Genomic DNA, 27,806 nt, shown 5'->3' with positions numbered 1-27,806 from the left:
GGAGAGGCTGGATCCGCATGCGGTGGGGGTGAAGCCGAGGGCTGGGACTCCTGTTCACAATGGAGGTCCCTCTGAAGCCATCCAGGGTAGATGAAAACAAAACACATCTAGGAAGACTAAGACAGCAAAAACCCAGCACAACGTGGCAAAAAAGGAGGACAGTAAGAATAAGAGTTTATAATAGAGCCATTCCCTTCTGAGAGCGCCTCCTGGGTACATATCCTTTACTCAGATTTCGTTCAGAGAACTAGAAAGGCCAGGCCTGTGGGCTCTACAGCCAGCTCCATGGCTCTGTAGGGCCTGAGACAGGGACGTGCCAGCAAGTTGAAATTTTACCCCAAAGTAGGATACACAGAAGACAGTCTGAGGGAAAAGTCAGAAGGTCTTGACTGTGCCCTTCAGATGTAGAAACTAAAGATCCAATACGGGCATGGGTAGGATGACTGTCTACGGGTGTGAGCTGGGGATGGGATGCAAACCAACGCAGAACTGCCCATCAATTGCCAAAGGATGGCCTGACAGAGACAGTTTGGCATGAGGGGTTTATAGATGCATCTTTGGGGCTGAGTGGATGGTTATCGCCATGCCAGCAGAAGGACCAGAGTCTGGATTGCCTGCACCTACATAAATGCTGGGTAGACAAGACCACCTGCTTGTAATTCCAGTGCTTGGGAGGCAGAGACGGGATCTTCAATGGAAGATAGCTACTGAAACTAGTTGAGTTGTTGAGTTCTGGATTTAAGTTAGAGACCCTGTCTACACACATATGAACATACATGCACCTACACACATATAGTCACACATACATATGTAAAATAGATGTGTTTCCGATGCCAATGCTCAATGTTTAAACTGTCATCTTTCAGGACCTTTTAAATATTGATACAGTTGAAGCTCAGATAGATATAAACTAAAATGGCTTGAACAGGCCCTGTCCAAGAAAAGGACATCCAAGGGAAGCATACAAAGATGCTCACCTTAATTGCCAGTGAGTGAAAGCCAGACCCAAGAGATACTGCCACATGTCCACCAGAATGGCCACAGTGGGGGAAAGCCAACAGCAGCATGTAGCAGCAAGGAGGTGGAGCAAAAGGAAATCCATAGGCTCATGGCAGCACAGACGAGGCAGGTACTATGCAAAGCTGGCCAGTTGTCATGCGGTCACACATGCAAGCACCCAGTACCAGTACCTTTGCTTGCACGGTGCTAGCACATGCATGCATGGATGCTGCAATGTGTGTGAGCTGATGGTGGTGAACGGCACTCTACAGGTTTAATTTTCTTTAGGTTAGACTTCATAAGAATGCTTAAAAGTAAGAGAGAATAGGAAGTGAGGTTTTGTGGAGAAACAAGTATGGAGAGAGAGAAAGGTATATTTCATTGACCTCTGATCCTCCCCAAGCTCCTCCTGGTCCCCTACCAGGGTAGGCTTCACAGCACCACAGACTGCCTGGAGCATCCACCGAGGAGCAGTAGAGGCAAGGAGATTAGGCAGTGGCAGGTCTTCCCTTCCTTGGGAGGGATGGGACAAACTTATCTATATAGGTTAGGAGAGGAGGATCCGGCTGGTGCCCTTTGTGGCAACAGCAGTTCCAGTGTTCGGGTTTCCTCTGGAAGGTATTTAAGCCATGAGTATAACTGTTGCTAAGAGCAGACAACTCAATTTTTATTCTGTGAATAACCTACAGAAAATACAGCTCATTAATACCGGAAGCACACAGGTGGGACTCACGGGAGCGGGGGTGGGGGAGGTGGGGAGGTGCAAAGCTAAACATAATCACAGAACTCAACTTTGCCCTTTCCTCTGGTGACTAGTTGTTTCTCCAACCCTTTGTTGTGGCCATGGGGTGACAGTGCTGCGGTGGCCCTGGTGCTCCTGCTTCTCTTCACGTCATCCTACAGGCATTGCGACAGACATAGCTCTTTACACATATGCAACTGAGCCTGTCTGTCTGCCCCCTCCTCCATCACCACCCAGCCAACCAACCAAGAGCAAAATGGTAGCAAAGAATAAATGTTAAAAACGCTAGTTTACAAACATGGATACCCCCACCTACCCACTCATGTACACTGGGAAGTAAAAACACCAATAGCTACAAAAATCAGGACCAGGAAAAAAGAGGTGGGGTGGTGGAGACTCTCTTGCCAGTATCTTTTGGACAGTGAATGGACCAGCTGCAGAACAGAGGGAAGAGGGCCAGGGGTGTGCAGAGGAAACTGTGGGGAGAGGTCCATGAGAGTGTTCCAGAGCTGTATGGAGCAGAGAGCTCTGGCCACCTTCTCGAAACACCAGGGCAGTGAGCTGTCTGATTTAAGGAGTGAGACAGAGAGTATGTTGTTTTGGTCAGAATTTGGCTCAGAGGCCATGATCAGCTGTGCTTTGTAACAGTCACCACATAGGCATTGTGCAAGACCAGGCCCTGCTGCTGCAAGCCCTAAGTGCCTGCTGTGCTGACCCAGTTGCCTCAGGGAACACCAGGGCTGCTGGGGATCCACCTGCCCAAAGGCTGACCATGTTTCTCTCTTCTTCCCTGGGCTGGCCCCAAGAAGGTGGGATGGACTCTTGCAGAACATTCCTCAAGGAGAGAGGGTGAGTTGCTCCCATTCCCAATAGGACATGGAGCTGAATGGCCATAGCAAAAAATCAGACTGACAACCTAGGCGTCAACCTCACAGAGAAAAACCAGGCTGTTTTCTAAGTTGAAATAGGCAAGGCTGGGGTGACATAGTTGGGCTTATTCACGAGCATTTCTGTCTGTGAGGGGCAGCATTGCGGGGGAAGGGTGGGCTACACTGCCTGGCTTTTTATAGCCTCCAAGAGTTGAGACAGGTACAGGAGCTTATTGGCCATCTATTATTTGGCCCAATGGTTTTGATTAATTTTGTGTTTCTTAAGGGGAAAGAGACATTAGGGATGTGTTATGGAGGCCTGGGAAGGGCACAAAGATTGCTTCTCCTGGGAAAAGAGCCAAGGAGGCATCCTAGCATATTGTATGTGCCACTGCTCTACAGGGAAAGGAAGGGGGAGCCTGTCCTAGGCCTTCACGGAGCTCCAAGGGCCAATGAGAGCAAAGCAAAAATCAACTGTTGAAACATAAGAGACATAGCAGCTGCAGTGCTAGGAGGGTGCTCGGACAGAGTGAAGCTGAACCCCACTTTAAACAGGGTGATCAGGGAGATAAGATCTACATTGAGATCTAAGCAAAGGCAAGTTAGGGCTAGGCGCGTAGTGATGAGGGCCCTGGGCTGGAGCAGACAGGACGCTTCAAGCTGGAGTAGGATGAATGGTGGCCATCGTGGTCCCCTAATGACATGGACGACCTGGAACATGAGAACATCTCTTCACTCAGATAAAGGGTTGTAGGGGATGCACTTCAGATTTTGAGCTGAGAGCATCTCAGACTACACAGACCTGAAACCCAATGGTAAATGTACTTTCGGGAGAAGAGAGGGGAGAGAGATCACATTCAAGTGCAGGTAGACAGTAAGCCAAATGGACAAAGACTGCCAGAGCCACTGGAAGCCAGAACAAATACAGAAAACACATTCTTTTTCAGGCATTCAAGAAGGAGCCAATCCTATGGACATCCTTCATTTTGGATTTCTGGGTTTTTTTTTTTTTTTTTTTTTTTTTTTTTTTTAGAGGAATTATCACACCATTGGTTACTATCTACCTGTGTGACCTTGGGCAAGTCATCTAATTGCTATAAGACTCAGTTTTGGATCTGTATAATGGGGTTAAAAAAAAAGAGGCCTCTCCCACAGAACTGCCTGGCTAATACCCAACGGGCCCACGTATTCCACAGCACCTCAGGGAGCTGACATACGGTGTTGGTGAGCCCCATTCACCAGACTTGTTATAAACAGCTGTAAATGAGACAAAGGGGTAACCATGGACACAGGGCTGTGCCCTTGAGCAAGGCGTTAATGGAGGTTACATGTACAAGAGGGTTGAAGTGAGCGGGGAGGAGAGTGTAGCTTACAAGGGATCCAGTTTGAAACAGGAGTAGAGGGAATCATGGGAAGGTGGGCAGGGTTTCATCTGTCTTTGCTTGTTACTGTAAACCCATGCCCAGCATTCTACTCAATGCTTACTGAGGGGGGAAGAGAGGGCAGAGAGGGGAGAGAAGGAAAACCCAACATCCATTAGAAGAAACAAAGGCTCAGAAGAAACAAGAACAGTGGCCTCCTCTTCCTGGTACGTTTTTACCACCAGTCTGTCCCACAGCCATCAGGCTAGCAGAGACTGGGCAAGAAGGAACACCGCTGTCAAATGCCAACGTGTGAAGACCCCACAGGCCTACAGCTGTCTTCTGTCTGTGCGGCTGTTCTCTCAATTCTGTCAACCCTCGGTGATAAAACATGGGAGGAAAAATAAGAGATAAAATTCATATTGGTGGTAGGGCTCGGGGGTGAGGGTCTGGTGGTGAATAGGGTATGCTGAATACTGGGTGAGCATGAGGATAAATGAGAAAAAAATTCATAAGCATTTTCTCTCCTGGGGCCACTGGATCTGGAGGGATGGGACTAGACTCCCAACCCATGAACCCTTCCGGTAGGACAAGCCAGGGAGGATATTAGCAACACAGTCCTAGAAACTGGGGAATCTCAAGGAGAATAGCTTGCAAAATGCCCCCTGGTTAGGACAGAGCAGCAAGCAAACAAGTCAAGATGCAGTTAGGATTGTGACAGCCTTGGTGAGAAGCCATAAAGCTCTGGAAAGTCTCCTCTGCACCTTGTCTCCGGCAGGGGGATCTTGCAGGACAAAAGTTCAACAACAGTCTCTTAAAAGTATGCCCAACGCATTTTCCCAGCCCTGGGAACATCATGGGATGTGAGCAAGTATTGCTGTCACCTAAATACAATCAAACTGCCCAGCATATCAGGACATAGGGAATGTGGAACATTTAGCGGCTCTGTGTGGTGTTTACTGGGTACCACCTGATAACAGTTGACATTTGTGATAAGCTAAAAGAGGGCAGGATCCAGCCAAGGCCCATGAGCTCTAATCACAAACACAGCATCCCAGACAGCCTTGTGAATGTCATATAAGCCCCTCCCAGCCTATGTAGAGCTGCAGCCCAGCTTCATGAAGCAGACAGGACAAGGCTGACGGCTTCATCCTGGATCTCCAGCTAGTGATAAGGACCATGTATGAAATGCCAACAGCTTCATAGGCATCTCTGCAAAAAGTTTTACAACTGTTAGCAGTTGGGAGAAGCAGAAGCTGCCAGGTGCTATAGTGTAAGGAATATGGCTGGCCTGCACCAGTTTTCACATTTGGCTCTTCCTCCTCTTACATGCCAGGGGCTCTAACAGGGGAAACTAAGGCCCAGGGGTCAGGAGGGTCTTCCTTGAGGTTAAACAGCCAATGAATGGCCATGACAGCTGATACCCAAACCTAAGCTCTGAATGCAAACCCACACCTCTCCTCTGAAAGTTGAAACTTTTACTTTCAACTGAGCCATGTTAAAAAAATAAAATAAAAGTAACCTAGATCCAGGACAGTGTAGGCTACACAGAGAAACCCTGACTCAAAAAACCAAACCAAACTAAAAATCCAAAACTTAACCTATCCTCCGTTTCTTACCACTCAGCCAAAGGTGATCCCTTAGAGAGAGGTCATCAGACTTTCCGTTAGGAAAGTCATTCCTAAGAGGTTAAACACCAACTGTGTGTCAGGCGCTCAACTGTATCTTAACTGAAAAAGACATTTTGCATAATGCCAATTGTGACAGCACTACTGAACACTGCGGTGTTACTAAACTCCAATGATCCACTTAATTATGGGTGTCAGCCCTCCTTTTGAAAGATGCTCCCAACCTTGGTTGGCTCGTGGCATCACCTGGCACAATCATGGCTTCCAGTTGCTCTGGCCCACCCCTGCGATTTAACTGTGCAGCCTGAAAACCGGGAGTTTTTATAAGCAAGACATCATTGTCGAAAATCATTTCACGTTTAGACACAATTTACCTCTTGCTCACTCTCCAAACTGATAGGATCCAACTGAGGACATTCAAGAGAGAAAGCAGGTGGTCGAAGGGAACATTTAAAATTGGGAAAGTTCAGACAAGGAGAAAACCTATGGGGGTACAGTTAATATATAGGAACATAAAAATCTATTCCCAATTTTTCAGAGCAAATGCCCTGGGGTGAACAGGAAGGGTCTTGGTGTATCATAGTCCATGAGAAGGAATTTAAAGAGAAAAATATACGAGTTTTTTTCCCCTGTCAAATAGTTCTAGAAAATGAAAAAGTGAGAATGATTTATCTGAACAACGAATCCACCCATAGATAACTTCCAGATATGTGCCCAACTTTCTCCCAAATCTGAAGAAAGTTGAAGGTCAGCCTCCCCTTCTAAAAAGTTTCCAAGCTTCCTGAGAAAGGCCCTCAACTAAGTAGGCCATGAGAAAGGCAAGACAGATTGCCATCTAGCTGCCCCAGGGACAGAGCCAAGCAAAGGACAATGGAGCCAGCTTGCCCTGGGACTCCACTGTGTCCAAGTGCTCAGAGAGCGCTCCCAGTAAAGCTCTGGGTGACACGGTGACAGGGCACACTCAAGGCCCTTGAACTCAAACTGAGTCTATCCCGTTTCCCTTTATAATACACTCCTCAGCATTAAGGGATGGGACCACCGAGTGCGATGCCCCTTACAGTGGGGCGTGAGGGGGAACTTACGGGGGGTTGTCACATTTCCTCTGTCGGAACCGTGCTCCTGTCCCACACGTCCGGCTGCACATGCTCCAGGTGCCCCATGGACCCCAGTCCCCGTCCACATGTTCTGGGATGGGTGTCTTGCTCACACACTCCCCAGCCCGGCACCACTGAAACACAGGGAAGGACCACACTCAGCAAAGCCACCCATGCCCCAGAGGGCTGATTCCCTCCTGGTGTTGTCAGAATCCATCTTGAAGTTTCCACAGAAGTTGAGTATCTCAGGGTGTGTGCGCTTGCTAACTCTCGCCCAGCCTGGTGTGTAATCTCACTGGGGTTTGGAGCTTGCCACAAACTTACACAGGGACTGTGCTCCCCAGAGAATTTCTAAGTTCTCAGGAAAAGGGTTGATCCTCGTGGCAGGGGAATAGAACTCTCAATAATGCATGCGTAGCTCCCTCCAGAAGGCAAGGACTTCAGCATCCGAGGCCAGAACTTCAAGGTTGGGTTTAGTACTTAGAAATGACAGTCAAAGTCAGGTGTGGTGGTGTATGCTTCTAAGCCCAGCATGTGAGAGGCTGAGACAGGACGGGTACCACAAATGTGAGGCAAGCCTGGGCTAGGCAGATAATGAAGGGGAGGGGTTTGCTGTAGGTAGATGCACTTTCCTTCTCTCTGAGGTTAAGAGGAAGCCAGTCTCTGAGACAGACTTCCCAAACTGTGTGACCCAGTGCCCTCCAAGCGCAGCCTCAGAAGAAAGCATTCCTTCCTGCTTTAACTCTTTGAAGGCTCCCAGTAAGCCAGGCATGGTGGTGAAAGGCCAGAAACCCTAGCATTTGTGAGATGAAGGCCTCGAAGAACCACAAGTTCAAGGCCAGCCTGGGATATACAGCAAGTTCCAGGGCAGCCTGGGTTATAGAGATAGCTTCTGTCTCAAGAGGGACAAAAAAAGAAGAGGAGAAAAAACTGGAAGATGAGGATAAGAGGAGGTGGTGGGAGGAGGAAGGAAGCAGGGGGTGGAGGGGGAGCAGGGGGGAGGGACAGAGGTTAGGAGGGAAAGGAGGGGGAGAGGGAGGAGACAACAAACCAACACGGATGACTAAGAGGAAGCTGTGTAGCTGCAGGTACCGCCCACTTCTCCTCTCACCCCCTCACAGTCTCCCCTTCAAGAGGATCAGGTTGCTGTCTAAACTCTAGCTAGAGTGACTCTCATGAAGGGATGGCCAATGAACTGGTTTTCCGGTTAACATCCACTCATTTAAAACCTTCTCTTTTCAGAAAATTCACTTGTGTGGCAAAACAAGTTCACTTTGTAACACATATCAAAGAAACAACTGATTCTTGTGGCTTCGTAAGAAACATGAGGTAATACAGACACACGTGCGTGCAGTAAGCCCCATGGCATTCCTAGAGTGCCCAGGGTGTTTGAGATGCTCGTGTCGTGGAGAGGAGTGCACACTGCTTTCCTTCCAGAAGGAGATGTGAGGCTGCCTGCCAGGGGTGGAGGAAGCTGGCGTTACCTTGTCTGCTCCACACTCGGTGCCATCCAGGGGAGGGTCCAGCTTGGTCTTGCAGGATGTGTCTCCCTCTACCAGACACCACAGCCCAGCGCACATCAGATGCTGTAGGGACAAAAGAAGCAACCGTGAGTGCCTCCAGAACATTCCCAGATGCGGGTCACAGCCGGGGTCACACAGCCATGGGGAAATCAGCACTCAGATTTGGGATTTGAAACACATGGGGAGAAAGAAGGGTTCCGAGTCTGGAAGTCTAAAATGTTAACTGGCTTATTCAGCTTGGTGGAGTTCTTGCATTTTACTCCTTGGGAAGGCTTGTCTCATGGGACGGAGCTCCGGAGTTCCAAACTCAGGGAATTCTTGGAGGTGCTGTCCAGGAGTGGTCAGTAAACAGGCCCCTCACTCAGCCCATGGGTGAGGCAGATACTCATGGGCTGACACAAAATATAAGACACAGCCTTAGCCCAACTTTAGCAGATGTGGCTCCATGGCCAGGGTCCCGTAAGTATGTTGGGTGGTGTGTGAGGTGGGGGTTTAAGCAGCTATCATGGGGGTCAGAGAGAGGAGGTCAAAGAGCAGAGGCAGCCTTCTACTCTGCCTGCCTGGTTTCTACCTCTGCTGAGCTGGGCATAAATTATCACAGTATTTTACCTAGAAAAACTTGGAGCGCCCATAGAAGATTAAGGCAATTCTACTAAAGCAGGAATAGACATCTGAAAGGACAGACTCATGGCTGTATGAATAAGACATTTGGATGTTGACAAAGTGTTCAGAATGAGACAAATGATCAAAATTGCCTAGGCTGGCGTGGCTGCTCTTCCCCAGAGAACACGTGAGCAGACAGGACCATCAACTATAAGAGATGGGGGCTGGCTGAGCCTGTCCCACTGGGAGAGGGATTCTGGGCTGTGTTGTACATGTTCTGCTTAGAGGTCCTAGCGGCCCAGTCTGTTGCCCAAGGCCGCCAATGAGTTACACCCATCAGTGCACCTTTCTGCACTTCTCTCCCTGTAGATGGCCCCTCACAGTATTTCCTGGGATTGCTTCCCACATAAACTACTTGCACCCAAATCCTCACCATGATCATGGCCTGAAAATTGGAAACAGATGTTCCTACGGCGTTTTTAAAGACACAGTGCTTCCAGGATGCCAACCCCAATTCAGGCTAAGACGCTTGAGTTGGAAAGGGAAGACCTTACCCTCCACTGTGTGACCAGTGAGTGGATAGCTGGCGCCCTTCAGGCAGCGTGAGGGACCCCTGCAGCATGGCACAATGAGGTGGCAGTGAGTTTTGCAAAGGGTGTGCTGGGCTCAGTTTAGAAGCTGTTCCAAGACGTCTCAAACATCTGCACCGAACAGATGTGCAGCCGTGCCGTCTGAAGTAAAGAAATGTGTGGAGATTTGGAGGGACAAAAAATAAAGTGGGAAGGAAGGAAAACAGTGGTGGAGGGGGCTCTTACGACAAGCGAGGAAAAGCTCGCCGTTCCTTTCTCACTTTTCAAGTATGTGGGAGCTGGTGTGAGCCTTCAAACGAGTCAGTGACTGAAGTGGAGTGCTGCACATGTGGGTCCAGGAAAGCCTACCGGGTCCCATAACTGTTTACCGCTCCGTGGAACGGGAAAAAGATGAGAACCCGAGCGCAGCACAGCTGCTCCCATAAAGATGACTGCACCTCATTAAATGTTTGATTCCTTGCACTTTCACCTAAGAGTCCTTCCAGAGTGTTGCATCAATGGTTCAGACACATGGTCATGAGGCAAGGCAGACCCAGGAGTGCAATTAGGGGGCAGGAGTGCTTGGGATCAGGGGAAATAATGGCCGCATTAAGAGAGAGGAAGGAGGTGGGGTGAACTGTTTACTGTGCACTTTATTGACAGGGCTTTCTCATAAAACTTCACTAATTATCAAAATGGAAGAGTGGGCAGTTGGGCAGAGCCTTCTTAAGCTGGACACAAAAGTACCCACAATAAGGGAGAAAACAAAACAACAAAACAAATGAATTATATTCCATTAGAATGAAGAGCTTTTGTTTATTAAAAGGCAAGTATAAGAATATCAGAGAAGGTGTTTGCAATAGATGGGGGAGGTATCTGCAATTCATATAACCAACAAAGGTGTATCTAGCACCTAAAGAGAGAGAGAGAGAGAGAGAGAGAGAGAGAGAGAGAGAGAGAGAGAGAGAGAGAGAGAGAGAAGGAAAATAACAAGCCAAAACTATGTATCAAATAAGAAAAAAGACCTAGTGGAAAAATGAGCAGAAGACATGAGTATTTCATAAGATGATATTTAGATGGTAATTAAGCATATGAAAATATGCCCAAATCTCTTCAACCATCCAGCAAAGGCAAATTAAGACCATCTTTAGACATATGTACATACACTGAGAAAGATGGAGAAGTCCAAGTCTTGACAATGATACAACCAAACAGGAACTGCTTTGTACTGATGTTAATATTTGGACTTCCTGAACAACTTTGGAAAATTATTCATCAGTATTTGTTACAGGCATTGCACACTGTTGTTTATCTAATTCCACCCTCAGGAATACGCTGGAAAGAAATCTGAATACATGTCCTATGACGATGTCAGGACCGCTCATTTGCAATATGATTTGTGTTATATTATGAAGGTAGAAATGACCCAAAGGCATTAACATCAGAGCAGAGGGGTCATGGTTAGAACAGGTGAATATGGGGAAATTTCATTTGCATACATTTCAAGTGCAGTCCAAAAAAACAAAACAAAACAAACTCTCTGGTGGCTTTGGGTTTTGTCTTTAAAAGGGGAAGTTAAGTACAAAGGAGCCTTTAGGATGGCAGCCTTGGACCACGCGTGGCCGCTGGCAGGGGTCTCTCCAGGATGGTTTTTCAGGCATGCTTTCTTATATTTGGTATCGTTGTTCTCTGCTGCATCGTCTCTTGCCCTCACCCCACCCCCCTGCCCCATTCTCCGGGCATTTTCATGTACCTATTAGCTAAACCTTGCGGCAGCATGTCTGTAAGAACCTACACAGGTGCTGGTTCCTCTGAGGTATTTGATAGTCTGTACTTTCTCTTCTTTTCCTTGGTATGTCTGTAGGAGTCAATGCCTAAGCTGTTAACAGTTCTGTAGCCTGAGCTGTTACCATCGTCTTGTGGGTGGTGCTGGACACCTCAGAGAGCCTCTTTATCATGACTGCACGGAGGTGGAGGCAATGGATGAAGTCACTGTTTTCCAAGTTCATCTTTGCAGCTGACCATGTCCACCATTTTTCCTCACCTCTGACTCACTTTTAATCCACAGAACATAGCACAAATGGCAAGGATGTGACATCATGATTAGCTCAAAAACCACTATGATCTCTGTGTTCCATAAAGGCTCTCTGAATTGCTTTCTTGGCTTGCCTTCTTTGGTCAAGCTAGCTGCCATGTTGGAAAAGGCCATGTTGCAATGAACTGAGCCCAGCCTGACAAACTAGACGGCGTGACACTTCAGCCTTTGCTCTAACAAACTACGAAGAGCAGAGGAGTTCCCACAACCCCTGAATGAGCCAGTGAGCCTGGCAACAAACATTTCCCTAGCTGAGCTTAAAATGAGAATGCAGACCAGACCTATAAACCCTCACCATAATCGTGTAAGACAATGGAGACATAGGATGCCTGGCTACACCTTGCCTTTTCCCCTAACTCTTAGAGCCTAAATGATAAAAAATAGGTTTTGTTTTAAGTGACCATAGTTTGTGGTATGTTGTTAAGAAACAACAGTGAACTAACACTGATACATTTTTCCAAACATCAAAGACAAGAGATTAAAAAAAAAAAAGTCTAGAGAATAAAACCATGGAGGATTCAGTGTGTATACAACATGTGACAGGAGAGTCACTGAAAAGTGACAATCCTCTACGAAAAGAACACTATCGGAAAATCAAGGGGAAAAACAAACCAGATTTTAGGACCAGAATCATCTGAGATAGAACAAATGAGCTAACCTTGTCTACTAAGGTAAAGCCTTCATATTAGGTCACGGGTAAAGCTCTATTTTATGCTGTGTGACAAGCACTTGATGTGGTTTAGAAGCCAAAATAAAAGTTGACAGCAATTCTAATGCCAGTCACACTTGAAGCTAGAACCTGAAGCTGAAATAGCATAAGGAAATGTGACCCTCAAAGGTTGTCTAGCATCTGTGTCGCAAATAGTAAAGAATAGTAAATCCTATTAAACAAAACTGACTTGGGATATAAGAAGAAACAACAAAAAGGTGTTAGGATAGTACTTTAGCGGGCCTTTCTCAGCCCATGGCAAAGAAAATAGTCATGTAACGATACAAGAGACACAACTAACACAACAGAATAGCAGTGATAGAGCCCCAGTTCTTAAAATAAGTACATCAAGACACATCTGTAATGGGTCATGGAATAGTAATAAAAAGTAGCCCCAGTAAGGTTCAAGGTCCACCTTGGCTACAGAGTGAGTTCAAGGCCAGCCTGGGCAACTTAATAAGCCCCTGTCCTGTAAGGTAAAAAAGGACAGTGGACAGAGCACTTGCTTAGTATGTGCAGCACTCTGCTTCAGTGGTCAGCTCTGCAAACACAACACTACCACCACCAAGAGCAAAACAACAGAGATAAAGGAGGCTGAGGAACTACGGAGCCTTCTCCATCAGACAACTGAACCAGAAAAACTGTTTACTAAATTCTTCAAGGAAAAGGGAAGAAGACATGCAAATATGAAGGAAGGGGATAATTAAAATGCATGCAGACACCACCTGACTCATGTTATATATGAAGCCCGTGGGGTTTCTGTAAACGTCTAAAATGACAGCACTGTTGTTTGCCAGTGAGCCTGTCCATAGGGTGGAGAGATGGCACAGTGGGTAGAGTGCTAGCCCAGCAAACATGGCGACCTGATTTCAGATCCCCAGAACCCACACTGACTGTAATCTCAGCACTCGGGAGGCAGATCTGGGGGGACTCCTGGGCTTGCTGGCCAGCTAGTCAAGCTGAATCAAGGATTTCTGGGTTCAGTGAGAGACCTTGTCTCAAAAAAATAAGATAAGGCCAGGCACGAGGTATCATGCCTTTAATCTCAGCGCTCAGAAGGTAGAGGCAGGAGGACGTCTGTGAGTTCAGCCTAGTCTACACAGCAACCTCTAGTTCAGCCAAGGTTGCATACTGAGACCTGTCTCACAACAACAACAACAACAACAACAACAACAACAACGTGGTGACTGACTGAGGCTGAACCTGACATTGGCCTCTGGCCTCACACATTGTAATGGTTAATACTGATGACCAACTTAGCAGCACACACAGTGAGGGCTTAGCTAGCTTAGGCTTGCTTCCTCCATACTTGTGAGGGATCCTCATACTTGTGATGAGCTTAAGCGGGCAGCGCTCCTCCTGGGTTTGAGTAATACACTGCCTAAAAGAGAAAGGTACCCGAGAAACAGGACTTCCTGTGCTTCAAATCCTGGCGGATGCATTGTCATGACAGCCAGTTCCCTCCAACTGTAAGATGGACCTCATACTTCCCCGCTTACGTGGTTTATCATCAGAGATTTTGTCACAACAATAAGTAAATCAATCCATCCATTCATTCATTCATTCATTCATTCTCTCTCCCTCTCTCCCTCTGCCCCTCTCGCCTTCTGTCTGTCCCTTCTTCCAGACTGAGCGATGGAGGAGACCTAGAAAGGCACTATGGGGGCAAGTGTTTCTCACAGGGACCTTCTATTTAGCTCCCTACGAGTAGCTAGCATCAACATCCTTAAAGTGTTTAAGAATACAAGAAGGAAAGACATTCACCCTACTTAAAAAATACTAACTAATGTAACACTAACACCAAACAAAACAAGCATAAGGAAAAAGTCCTACTAACCTGATTTGTGAATAATTGTTGCAAAGATCCAAGTAGGATTTACTAGTACATTTGAAGGAATTATACCGACAGCAAGTAAAATTTACTCCAGAATTCAGAGTTGTGTTGGAATATATGCTAATAATATTCACCCTATTACTAACTCAAAAGTGACATGCTGTGCCTAGAAACATGGCTCAGAAGTTAGGAACACTGGCTGCTCTTGATGAGGTCCTGGGTTTGGTTCACATGATAGCTCACTACAACCTGTAACTTCAGTTCTATGGGATCTGGTCTCTATGGATACCAGGCATGAACATGACACATGTGACATACATGCAGGCAAAACACTCATGCACATAAAACTTTAGTTTTTATTTATAAGTGCAATAATTTAAAAAATAAGTTATTTGTTCTCTCCATAGATAATAAAAAGGCATTTAATAAAATTCTATTGTGAGTCTTATTAAATGCCTAATAAGATATAAACAAATGTATACTTTTTAAACTTAATAAATACCCATCTCATGAGGGGATATTAGAAGCATCTGCCTCAATGTCAAGAAGAACAGGAAAGCCAATTGTTATTTGCATCAGAGAGGAAATTATTGGGTGAGCAAAGGGAATCAGGTAACTAGAAAATGAGGCTATTCACCCAGCGTATGCACAGTACTCAGGCAGTTCACTCAGCAAGATGGCTGTGCCCAATTATAATACAAGACATCATCAATTCAGCCACATAATGGAAGAAAGACCTCACTTTAAAAGGAACAGAAGTATTTTGTAGAAGTAAATGTAAGAGGGAATATGTAAGCTTTATACAGAGACAAATTACAAGTTTTCCCCTGGGTGGGTTGGGAAGACATCTTGAAATCATGTAGAAGGACATCATGTTACTGTAGGACGGTGCCGAGCTGCGCACAAGAAAATACTTTCCTGCGAGTTAATTTACAAAAGAATGCATTTGAATTTAACATAATCACACAATCTTGAGCTAAATGAGAATATTCTGAAGGCCGCGTGGGAACGCAAACAAGGGATAATTCACTAGCGAAGCTGTAGAAAAGCATATGTTCAGGGTACTAAGACGCTTTATGGAGCTATGGTCATGTAAACAGTAAGTACATGGTGTGATTAGTGGGGCAGAGGGGAAATTCAGAAGTAAAGACTAAGGCATGGGGTCTGGAGAGACAGCTCAGTAGGAAAGAGCACTTCCTGTTCTGCAAAGGACCTGGGTTCGATTCCCAGCCCCCAAGTCCAGAGATTCCCACACCTTTTCTTGGCTTCCTCAGCCAACTGCACTCATGTATGCACACACAGCTTAGGCACACACACACATAAAATGATGTTCTGTTAAGGACATTAACAGAAAAGTAAATTCGTAAAAGTAAAAGAAGAAGCCACAGAAATAATGTTATTTGCAGTTTAGGAATGAAGAGACCATTTTGAGGATGGAGTAAGTCTCATGGTTTTTGGAAAAAGAGGTATTTTACTTCACACACATGTGCAAAGAACACTATACACACACATACACACACACACACACACTCAGTGATACAATGTAACAAAACTAAAAAAACAAACAAACAAACAAACAAAAAGACCAGTCCATAGAAAACAGAACACTGGTTCTTCAGTATATGGATAAATATATAAGCTCATTAACATAATAAATGCAGTTTCACCTGCAATAGACTCATTTTCCAAATACTCAGGATGAGCAAAGATAAAAGATGGAGTGTCAGGGCTAGAGAGATGGCTCAGTGGTTAAGAGCAATGGCTTCTCTTCCAGAGGACCCAGGTTCAATCCCCAGCACCCACGTGGCAGCTCACAACTGTCTGTAACTACAGTGCCAAGGGATCCAGCACCCTCAGACAGCCATGCATGCAGGCAAAACACCAATACACATAAAATACAAATAAATAAATATTTAAAAAAAAATAAGGTGAGGTAAGGGTGTAGGAGAGGGAGGTACTCTCTCACACTGCTTACATAAGTGTGCAAATTTAAGCCTCTTTGGAAATGAACTGTGCAAGATCTGTAAGTGATGGGTGGTGCTCTTGGTGTTATCTAAAATTCAAAGATAAGCAAAATCAGCCCAAGGAGGCACAGCGCTCTATAGTGTTTACAATGGTGGTCACTCTAAGGGGGAGTGAATAAAAATGAGTGACAAGGGTTATTCTGGATGACCCAGCATGCCCTGCTTCCTGATGTGCAGCCATACTTGTACACGTAGTGAGAAGCCAATGTAACTGCACTTACAATCTATGTACTTTTCTGTGTGTCTCCTGTTGTTTTCTAGGGAAATGCAGCTACAGAATTTATGTGTGTGTGAAATGCCCTTTGATGTACTTCTAGGTCTTTATCTTGTGGATCTATGGTTCTCAGTCAGGGGCAGTAGAGCACTCCAAAGGGCATTTGGTGGTATTTGAAGACACAGCTTTTAGTTGTCACAGCTCAGTCAGGAGTAGTCGCCACTCCTCGGCACAGTGAGTATATGCCAGGGATTCTGCTAAACCCCTAAGGGGTACAAATTGTCTCCTTTCAACAAAGGATTACCAAGCTCAATGTGTCAATAGTGCCTAGGCTGGGAAACCCTGCTACAGATGAACTCAGTGTTGATGGGAAAGAGAAAGCTGTAAGTTACAGTGAAGAACTCTGTGGGGCCAGCACCTCAGCCAGGTGACGAAAGGCACCAGTGCGCCATTCACTGTGTCCACTCATGCCCCCACCTCAGGTTACCCTTGCCATAATAATCATCTCACTCTAATGAAGATGCAAGAAAGGCCCAGTTCACGAAGTAACTAGCCAGTATTCTGCAGATCATGGGCATTGGGAACAGCAGGGAGAGGCTGCAGAAGTGCCACAGGTGGGAGCTGCTGAGGGAGACAGAAGAGTAAATGCAAATCAGGGTCCTGGCTGCACCAGGGTTTGGAGAAAAAGCAGTGAGTAGTGAAATGGACAAAATCCGAGTGTCTCCTAGACTCTAACAAACTAGTTTCTCAATATTGTGAGGCAGACAGTCACTATCCCATGGTACGGACAAGGGAGCAGAGCTAACTCACCAATATACACTGCGAATCCTGTACCAAGCCCCAAACCCATGGCACCTGCTATAGGTTGTATCACGTCTCTATTAGTCTCCAATTTCCTCTTCCCATTTCTTCCCAAGAACTCAGTCTGTGAGCTATGCAAGGGCATTCAGCATCCTGTTTTATCACAGGCTGTTTCCTCTGCCTGCGAGGCCCCATAGAGGTGGAAGATCCCTTATCCAAAATGCCTGGGACCAGAAGTATTTTAGACTGTGGACGTTTTATGGTGAGGGGGTGCTATTTGCTGAGAATTTGCTGGTTGGACATTCCTAACTCAGGGACCCATATTGAAAAAATGCTCCAAATTTGGGATTTGGTGTGGCTGTGGTGCCAGAAAGGGTTAAGAATGTCCCAGCCTTGGATGTAACCGTTGCTGAGCAGCGTGTTCTCTGTCTTCAATGAAAACATGGTGGTCTTGGATAGGCCCAGGCATACAGAGGAGGATGCTAAGGCCCGCTCAGTACCTGGGAGCCACTCTTGAACAGCAGCAGGAAGGGCTCGGTTCCTACAAACAAGAAAATGAAACCGCTCCTCCTTCTCTGACATCGCTGTGCCACCTCAAAGACCACGTTTAAAATCTGGTAAAAGGTACATCCGGTTCTGTGCACAGTTCCTGCTGGTACTGTGTAGAAACCCAGCCAGCACTAAACTTCCATCCTTTGCCCCAGGAAAACACGAGGCAGGTGTCAAGGACCCCTTGCTCATGTACACAAGCCTTTCCCACTTTTCTCTAACTGATGGTGGCTCTTCCAAGAACTTGGGTTTTGATTGTGATTCACTTTTTGCCTCTTTTCTCACTGGGCACCCACTGTGGGCTGAGAGGGCAGCTAGCACTCTGAGCGATTCCTGAGGGGACCGTTATGTAAACTCCCTCAAAGAATGTGTTGCTGATAACACAAGCCAAAGGCAGATAACATGCCAAGAGCTGGGTGAAACAGTGACGGATCCAAATTTCCCACAAATACTGCTGCAGTTTGAAGTCTTCCCAGCGTCCAGCACGCCAGCACTGCACATGGACTGTTTCCTATATTCAGGGTGTGGTCGCTCCTTCCCTGTTCCCGAGGGTGGTGGAGATGCTCACCTGACCGGGACTGAGTGTTTTGGGGGTGAGGATGGGGTCTGGGACCAGGGCACTCAGCTGGCAAGGGGACAAGGAATGAAAGATAACACACAGCTTGGATCGTCTGGAGAGCTCTCTGAGAAGGCTGTCTACTGTAAGCTTTCAAACGCCTCTGGAAAATCTGGGCCAACTTCTGCCAAAGCCCAGCAGCTTCGGGAGACTGCAGATGCTGGAGCTGAGACCCAACGGAGACAGGCAAGGCAGCTTGCAGCCGGGCGTCTAGCTGCACATTTGCAGCACAGCCCTGTCTGAGAGGGGCAGGGCTAGGGAGGCTCTTGGACTCTGCCAGCCTCCTTCTCTGGCCAGGTCCATTGGCACGGAAGGGACAGATTTTATTTAGACCAGTAGTTTCCAACCCAGGCTGACTGTAAGAATCCTGGAGTCTCAGAGCTATAGGAAAAGACAGAGACCTGAAATCCATGCCATGCCGGTCTCCCTGAGAAAAGGTAGGACGGACTTGTAGCAGGATGCAGATGCTTCTGCCACTCTCTGGAGGAGCCTCTAACATGGATCCCAGTTGAGATATGACTGACATCAGAGAAGTGAACCTTGTTGTCATGTGGAATTCGAATACCCAGGCTTCCTGGATATGCAGTGATCTTTGCCCAGGCTCCAGGCCCCTCTCAGCAGGACACAAAGAGGCTTTCTAGTCTGGGAAGAGGGAGTTTACAGAGGCACATACTATGTACTAGAGGGCTATCCTGGGCTGGGGGTGGGTTCCAGCCTCCCAGGGTGCCAGGAGACATGGCAAGAACACAGAGATGCAGGAAAAAAAAAAAAAAAAAAAAAAAGGACAATCACTGTGACAGCATCTGCCACTTTCCTGCTGGGTCCAAGAACAGAAAAACCGAGCCAGCTATACTTACCAATGTGTGCTACATGCTCAACATTAGGTGTCTGTCACTGAGCTTCTAAAACAACCTGATGATGGGTCCATAGGAATTATTCTCTCGTTTTTTCAGATTGGCAGACTGAGGCAGAGAAAGACTATGACTACCAGATGTAGAGAGGTGGGGGCAGGCAGCCTGGATAGGGAGACTTTCTTTCTCACCACTGTGCAGTGAGTACCTAAGGCTATGAGACTGCTATGGTAAGGAGGGAGCCAATGCGTTCATAATCCCAGCGCTGGGGGAGACAGAGGCAGGCGGATCTCTGTGAGTTGGAAGACAGCCTGGTCGATAAAGCAAGTCCAGGACAGCTATGGCCATACAGAGAAACCGTGTCTCAAAACAAAAATAAAACAAAACAAAACAAAACACTATAAAAATAAGTAAGGAGAGAGTATAAGGTAGAAGAGCGTACACTCTCACCAGCAACTGCTCCAGACACTCCTGACTTCCTGAAACAGTTGGCTCATGGCTTTGATGCTCAACAGTAATCTGAGAAAAACTGCATCACAAAATATCACAGTCCTTTGTACATACCAGGGGTGGGTAGACACACCCATGTTGACATGACTATGGCATGTGCAATTCTTCTGAGAGCCACCTTCCTTCCTACCTGTGGCCATCATGTGTGGGCTCGAGGGCAGGGGAGGTGCAATGTGTCACTGAGAGGCAACTGGTATGATCATCACCAGCTAAGATTCCCCAGGTGCTACTGTGAAGCAAGCATGAACTCCCTCTGTACTGTTAAGAAAGGCTGGGAGCTTTGTGAGGCAGTGGCCCTGGTCAGGACATTGCTCTATGTGTCCCTACCCATTGGCCCCAGCTCCAGTAGCAATTGTAGACTCACGCTTCCAGCTGACCATGCCTCCCGTTCACTTCTCACCCTCCACCTCACCTGGCAGAGCATTTGAGCCCTGACAGCTTGAAAGCCTCGCTGAGGCGTGACTTTGCTGATGGGGGACAGGAGGACCTTGTAATCATAAAGAAGATGGATTGCGCTAATTGCATAAAGTTCATTTCCCCTTTCTAATAAATATTTACCCTTCAATGTTTATAACTTTTATGTTTGGACTTTCTTGAAATACTTTATTGAATTAAAAACATCACATTGCCATTGGCTAAAAGAAGAGACAGTTCTACTTGCCAATAACTCCTACAACAAATGCCAGCTACTGATGCCAATTTTTTTTTTTTTTTGTCGTTCATATTTCCATAGACAGTTCTGAGCCTTACAATACCAGCATTCTGCAGACAGACACGCAAGATTCAATGGTGATAGTATGGGGGACTCCAGAACCCTACAAACGAAAACGGACTGTGTTTTAATTTGTCTTGGTTCTGAAGCATGCGGATGCTCGGGAAGGCGTTTGTTGGTTACCACTTGAAGCCTAGGTGGCTCTTAACACAGAGTGTGGTGATGTTTTTCATATGAGCAAGGGCATGGCCCTTAACTTCTATGGGTCTTAAAACAGCTATGTGCCCTGAGTGCCAGGAGAAGAACATACAAGGAAGTTCTGCAGTCTTAATTCTACCCGAAGGGGAACAAGAACTCAGGGCAGCTGGGGCTTTCGACAATGGGCAGAAGCCAGCCTGCCGCCCCTCTCCAGGGCTCTGAGCATTTAGTGGCACATACTAGTCCCTACTAGGCTATGTTTGTCAAAGCCTAATAGTGTGGGACGTATAGGATAAGCAGGAAGACAATTAAATTAATGTTTCCAGAGTACAAAAACCAAATCCAAAACAAAAACAAACAAAACAAAAAAACAAAGTACAAGAAATGAAAACAAAACAAGTTCCCTGTAATGCAATAGTGTTTCTTGTTTTTAATATGTTTAAATTACAGTGTGGTGTGTGGTGTGTGTGTGTGTGTGTGTGTGTGTGTGTGTGTGTGTGTGTGTGTGTGTGTGTGTTTGGTTGTGCAGGTGACATTATGTATATGTGGCAGTCAGAGAACAAATTGGTAGAGTTAGCTCTCTCCGGTCACCATGTAGGTCCTGGGGATGGAGCTCAGTTTATCAGGCTTGGAATGTGCTGATAAACACACAATATGATAAGAGTTGGCTTGGGGCATAATAAATTGCCGTGATGTTGAAGACGTGGGGAGTACAAATGGTAGCCTGTGATGTCAGCCATGACTGTTAGAGTGGAGGTACCTGTAACTTCTAATCTCAGTGATGGCCATGGGAACCGCAAAGAGAGCTAGGGCACATTGCCAGCCACTAGAAGTGAAGGAGCTATTTGCTTCAGTGAGAAGCTGGAGGGAAAAGCTGCAGTCACTTTCCCAGCCTGTGTCACAAAAATCCAATGAAACCACCCAAGGGCTTTAGTTGAGGACAATCATGGGAATGTGGGGATGAGAAATCCAGTCTCCTGAGACCAGGGAGGCTGTACCTGACTGCCATCTTCTGCCAGGATGCCAGGATACACTCTAGGCCTATCTTTCTGCAGAACTCTTACTTTGTTTATGTATTTAACAACTCTGTTTGTTTATTTATTTAGTATGTGTGTGCATGTGTGTGTGTGTGTGCGTGTGTACACACTCATGTGCTTGAGTGGAATGACATGTATTTGGAGGTCAAGGGCCAACTTGGGGAATCAGCTCTCTCTTTCCACCATGTGAGGCCCAGGACTGAATTCATGTTGTCTTGGTGGTCAGTGCCTTTACCCACTGAGCAACCCTACCACTCCCCAGAGGGGAAACTTACTTCTCAGAAGCAGAGTAGAGGATGGAAGAGGGCTCTGAGGTAGTGAGGATGGCTAGTATTTGTCTCAAAGTGCAATCTACCTAGTTTCATTTATCCTTTGTTTTAAGCTCTGCATTCCAAAAGCAGAAAGCACCCCACCCTGCAGCCCCGTGTCTCGGTTTTATTCCCTGGGCCATGTCCAACCCCACTTCTAGTTCATGATTTTTAGTGGTAGGCTTAAGCTCTAAAAATGTTTGAGACAAAAGAGAGACAGACACAATACACACAGTTGTCTCATTAATGTTCAGGTGCTTCCCCAAGCTTTCCATGATAGCTGCACACAGGGACTCAGCCCTGGGCTGGCTGGCTGGATGGCTGGCTGGATGGCTGGCTGGCTCGCTGGCTGGCTGTGAATTGGGAGGTCTTGTCTTCCAGGGAGCTCAGGGCCTGGGAATTCAGACAGCATTCTCAATTCCCACATAGGAATGCAGGTTTTAAGAGAGAGGTTCCTCCAGATTTTGGAAGCTGTGATTTCTGTATGGTATTGTCTCTCTCCTAAAAATGCCTGTCCAAGAGTGTTTTCTTGTGTTTTATGACATCTAGTAAGTAAGTAGATTTTTTTTCCTATTAAAGAGGACCAAAAGTGGTTTTTATAGTCATAATACTTTCTCCCTTCCCTCCCCGTGTGCATGTGTGTGTGTTGTGTGCGTGTGTGTGTGTGTGTGTGTGTGTGTGTGTGTGTGTGTGTGTGTAATACAGAGAACAACGTTGGATATTGTTCCTCCCCTCCTACCTTATTTGAGACAAGGTCTGTCTTGCTTTCCTGTTTGTGTACACCAGGCTAGCTGTTCCATGAGCACCCATGGCTTTTTCTCCATTCACCTCCAATGTCTCCATAAGTATAGCCAGGCATGGTGGTGTACACCTTTGGTCCCAGCACTTGGGAGGCAGAGGCAGGTGGAGCACTGTGAGCTCGAGGCCAGACTGGTCTACAAAGTGAGTCCAGGATAGCTGAAGCTACACAGAGAGACCCTGTCTCAAAAAACCAAACCCAAACCCAAAACCAAACCAAACTAAACCAAAACAAAAAAGAGCACCAGGGTATAGATGTGCTACTGTGCCTGACTTTATGCAGGTTCTGAGGATCTGGACTCAAGCTTTTAGGCTTATAAAGCAAGCACATGCCTTACGCACAGCGTGGTTCTTTCTGAAACCAGGGGAGATGATTTGAGATGTAATGACAGTAATCAGTGACATTGCTAGTATGAGGATTGGACAGTCAGTGCTGTCCACGTGGACACAGGGGAAAGGGGAAAGTTCCAGGTTGTAGGAACATGTCTTGGACCCTGAAGACATGTGCGCTGCCTTACTTTCAGAATAAGATGGGTTGTCATTTACAATGCAAATCTAAAATCCATCCTTATATGCTCTTCCAATGAGGTTAATAACCTTGAATGAAGCAATATACAGCTGCATGTGTTTGCTTTTGTTAACTGGTTGTTTCATAACTGATTGATATTGTGAGTTTTTATTAAATCTGTCTTCTATTAGACTCCAGTCACACAATTGTACCCATCATCCTATACACTGCTTCTTTACCATACACAGCTGTGATAAAGTTTAGTTTAAACAGCATAGCAGGGGACTGGGGATTGGGGACTAGCAACAATTACCAACAAAAGGACAGCTGTAAGAGCGTGCTAGCAGAAGTGGTTTTTAAACTAACTGCTCATTTCTGGGATTTTCTACTTAGCATTTTTGGACTACAGTTGACTTTGTGTAACTGAAATCTCGGAACATAAAGCTGTAGTCTCAGAAGGCTTACTTCATTCCTCCTTATGCATAAAAATCTCACAACACTCCACTTCCATGCTCCTCTTTCTGGCAAACGCCATGACTTTGAGTGAATTAGTTTCCAATGGAGAATCTCTACTCACTTTCTATTGCTGATAAAAAACAAATGACTAGTTTGAAACAGCACAGTTGTCTGGGAGTCCTAGAAGTCAGAAGTCTAAGATCACTATCCCCGCAAGCCTGGCTCCTTCCTGAGGCTGTGGGGTGTGCCAGCCTCTTCAAACCTCTACCTAGATAAACCTGAAGTCCTTGTCTTATGTCCACCTCTGGTGTCACTCCAACCTCCTGTTTCTACTGTCACTTTATCTCACTCAGTCACTCTGCATCCTTTTGGGTGACTCATCTGAGCCTATCAGACCAGCACATACAATCCAGGACAATGTCCACCCCCCTCTAAAGACAGTTACATCACACCTGAGACGTCTCTTACACTGATAGTCATAGGCTCTGGGGCTTTGTACATGGAGGTCTACCACAAGAGCATTCTTGTTCTTTTTGTGAAATGATCAATGATATTTTAAAAATAGGTGTTTATATAAACCATGTTTCACCCACTTTGAGGCTATTTTCAGGGCTCTTAATTCCTTTTTAGAAACAGGTTTTCACCCACTATCTTCTTTTTGCTGAAAAGAAGACATTATTTTTCATAGTGTGGGTCCACACATGGTGAGTGTTTCAACTTTTGTATAGTAGAAAGCCTGCCTTTCATAATTATTTTTGAAAGATAATTTTGCTGGGTATAGAATTTTACATTAACAGACTTCTTTTTTTCAATACTGTAAGAAACTTCTCTACTCTTGATCTGATTGCGTTGTTTCTAGTGAGCAATACACTCACTGTATACTTGTCTTTAATTGCCTGGCTGATTTTAAGATTTTTATCTTTAATACTGCTTCTGCTTACATTTACCGTATTTTTTGATGTATAAGATGACCCCCAACTTTCCCAGTTAAAATACAGTTTTGGAATATACTTGCCGTATAAGACTACCCCTCTTTCAGTGCACACCCTGTGCAGTAGACTCTGGTAAGTGTCTATTTGCAGGCAGGGCACAGACAGCCAGGTACTTAATTAAATGCTGGCAGACAGCCAGTGCCAGCCTACACTGCCCCTTTAAGGCACATTCCACACTCAACCCTCAGAGTTGAATGGGTGGGTTCTGGTGGACAGCCAATCCACTGAGCATTCTCCTCCTTGAGTTACAGGAAGATGTGTGCAGCTTGCTCCTCCCTGCTTCATGCTCCCTGCACAGAGAGGGTATGTGGCTGCAGCAACCACCTTCCCACTATATGCGCCGGGCATAGGAAGCAAGGGGAAGCAAGCTCCAGGTAAGCACCCAGTGTATAAGATGACCCCTGACATTGACACGGATTTTTTTAGGGTTTAAAAAGTCATCTTATACGCCGGGAAATACGGTATTTATTTTATGCATTTATTTGTGTATGTGTGTGTTCATGTGCTCATGTGGGAGTGTGGGTCATGGGAATAGAATTCAGGTCTTAAGGCTTGGCAGCAAGCTCCTTTACCTCCTGGTACCTATTACTATTTTTAAATAATTTAATCATGATGAATGTTGGTCCGGATTTCCTTGTTTCTTGTATTTGGAGTTCACTGACCTCCTTTGACCTGTTGTCTGAACGTTTTCATCGAATTTGGCAAGTTTCAGCCATTAGCTCATCATTCTCATTTCTCTCTATCCCCTTGTGGACATTATCTTCACAGGATGGTAGGGCTTTTTGCTTTTTTCAGTTTTTTTTTTCTCTTGGTGTTTCATTTTTAAATCATTTTGGGTTGCTTTGTGTTCAAACTTACCAAGCTCTATTATGACGTCTAACGAGCCATCAGTTTTGCCAGGAGAACCTTCATCTAAGACTTTGCAGCATTCTTTTTCAACAGTTCTAAGTAGATGCCATTTCCATAACCCATCCATGTATTTAATATATCCTATTTTTAGAATTGTTATTCTAATGTCCTTGATATGGGCAATTATACTATATGTGTGTCACTTCCAGGTCAGTTTTTATTGACTCTCACTCAAGATGACTGTACTTTCCTGCCTTGCACATCTGTCAGTTTTTTTTATGAATTAACTTTCCTGCTTTGCACGTGTCAGGTTTTTTTTTTTTTTTTTTTTTTTTTTTTTTTTTTTTAGTTGATACTGGACATGGCTTTTGAGTAATGAATAGTTTTGTATTTCTATTATCTTAATTTTGGTCTAAAATTTCATTAATATTAAAATTTAAAAATTGTGTGTCATGTATGTATATTTTATGTGTTCACAAGTGCAAAATCCAGAGATAAGCACATCTCTCTTGGCACTTTTCATACATAGAACTGGCCAAGCCATGGGCCTCACTGTTTGCAAATCTGCAGTGTAGGGGTGAACAGTCTTGGCTCCAAGTCCTTGCACTGCCACCTACACACTAATCAAACTATTTGAAATGGTCCCTGAGTTTGACTTGGTAATACTCTCTGCAAGCTGGAGGCGAATTCCAGGGAGCTGTGATGAGACTTAATGGGCCTCCTGCAGGCTAGGGCCTTAGGAACAACCGTATGGGCACTGATTGATAAGTGCTGCTTGTAGGTTATCATTACTATTAAATTAATTTGTTACTTATTAAGTTGTCTCCATATGATATCCTCCAATGTCAACTCGTTTTGAGATCTCTTCCTTACCTGGGCAAGGTTTGAAATCAGGTGATATCACACCATTTCTAAGGAGTGTGACTAGATTTCCTTTGTCCCAAAGACTTTATACTAAAATACCAGGCTACTAGTGTTAGTAGCCCCAAAACATCCCCTTCAGAGTGATCCATGTGAACGGATAGATGCTTACATAGCCTGTGTGGGGTGTTCTCATAGTTGGTTATATGGGGCATACATGTACCTGTGAGGATGTGTGCATATGCCTCTGCAAACAGAAGGGTCACATGTCTGAAATACCCATGACCTCCAGTAGATTCCCAACCTGCAGAGGGACTACTGGGCTTATGCATCTTCCCAGGTCTGCTCTTCCCTGGTGGCTTACCTCCATGTTTCTGCAGAAGGTAGCATTGGTGCCAAACAGAATCTGGCACTGCTCATTGGCGCTGTAGTGCATGCCTGGCAGCTTGTGTGGAAGGCGCAAGGCATGCTGGCTCCTGGGGTCAGTGATCAGTAAACAGGTACTGCCTTTGGATCTGAAAAAGCCAAGAAGCAGGTCAGTCTCCACATGTACTAGCCCCATCTTTGTTCTGAGTTTTCAGTACTCTGGGAAGGATGTGCCTTGGATGTTTCATGGGACAACAGTCGCGGCACTGGGTGCAGGGACTACCGTTTTGGTGTGTGTTCTTTACCATATGACTAAGTGTGGGTCTCTCCTCTGAAGACAAAACAGAACTGACCACTTGGTAGAACCCTAGGAGCAGCTCTGATAAAGCAAGTACACTTTCTTAGGAGAGGTTGATGAAATTATTTTTCTTTGAACAAAAGTAACCATGAACAAAAAAGAAAACAAGTTAAGGTTGTTTTATTTTAAACAACCTCAAAGTGCTGTTTTCTGTTGGCATGGAGTCTCTTTGAGGGATTCCTGGGCCAAAGCAAGTCTGCCAGATTTGATCTCACCTGATCATATCTATCCTGCTATCACAGAAGGCAGGCCAAGGGCTCACTGTGCATAGAAATCCTGATTTCAACTAGGAAAGGAATGCTCATTTACAATGGGAGATGCATTTCACCAAAGGGGGCTGTAAGGAGATAAAGTGCTCAATGCTTTTATTTTCTATCCTTAAAGCAAGGCAGATAAAACTAAACACTTAAACAAACCCTTCAAGAGTAGAGTATAATGCATGCACACACACACACACACACACACACACACACACACAGAGAGAGAGAGAGAGAGAGAGAGAGACAGAGGGAGAGAGAGACAGACGGGGAGAGGGAGAGAGAGAGAGAGAGAGAGAGAGGAAGAGCACTGAGGCTAGTCCACAGCTTCCAGGCCCAATCACAAGCCATCTGTCACCTGTGGGACCAGCACTACGCACCCCAGCAAATGTCACTCTGACACTTCTAAGTGATAACAGAATAACATTAAGCGGCTTGCAACATTTTACTAGGAGTCTGTAATTACAATACTCATTGGAAGTAGACTATCTTAAACCAGTAAGCTCATTTCTCAG

General features: G+C 45.7%; 1 protein-coding gene across 1 annotated transcript in view; it reads right to left on the bottom strand.

Annotated features, from left to right (window-relative positions):
• Adamts17 (ADAM metallopeptidase with thrombospondin type 1 motif 17) overlaps window positions 1-27,806 on the bottom strand; it is a 292,022-nt gene that overhangs the window by 110,652 nt on the left and 153,564 nt on the right. The window contains exons 10-12 of the mRNA XM_051148701.1: window positions 26,675-26,825; window positions 8,178-8,279; window positions 6,682-6,827 (exon numbers count right to left, since the gene is read on the bottom strand). Coding sequence (XP_051004658.1) covers window positions 6,682-6,827; window positions 8,178-8,279; window positions 26,675-26,825 — 399 coding nt within the window. The remainder of the gene's footprint in view (window positions 1-6,681; window positions 6,828-8,177; window positions 8,280-26,674; window positions 26,826-27,806) is intronic.

Source organism: Acomys russatus, chromosome 7 (genome assembly GCF_903995435.1).
Source record: "Acomys russatus chromosome 7, mAcoRus1.1, whole genome shotgun sequence".
Classification (NCBI taxonomy): Eukaryota; Metazoa; Chordata; class Mammalia; order Rodentia; family Muridae; genus Acomys; species Acomys russatus.
Note: the sequence above shows the minus strand (reverse complement) of the source record. Positions and strands in the feature narration are given on the sequence as shown.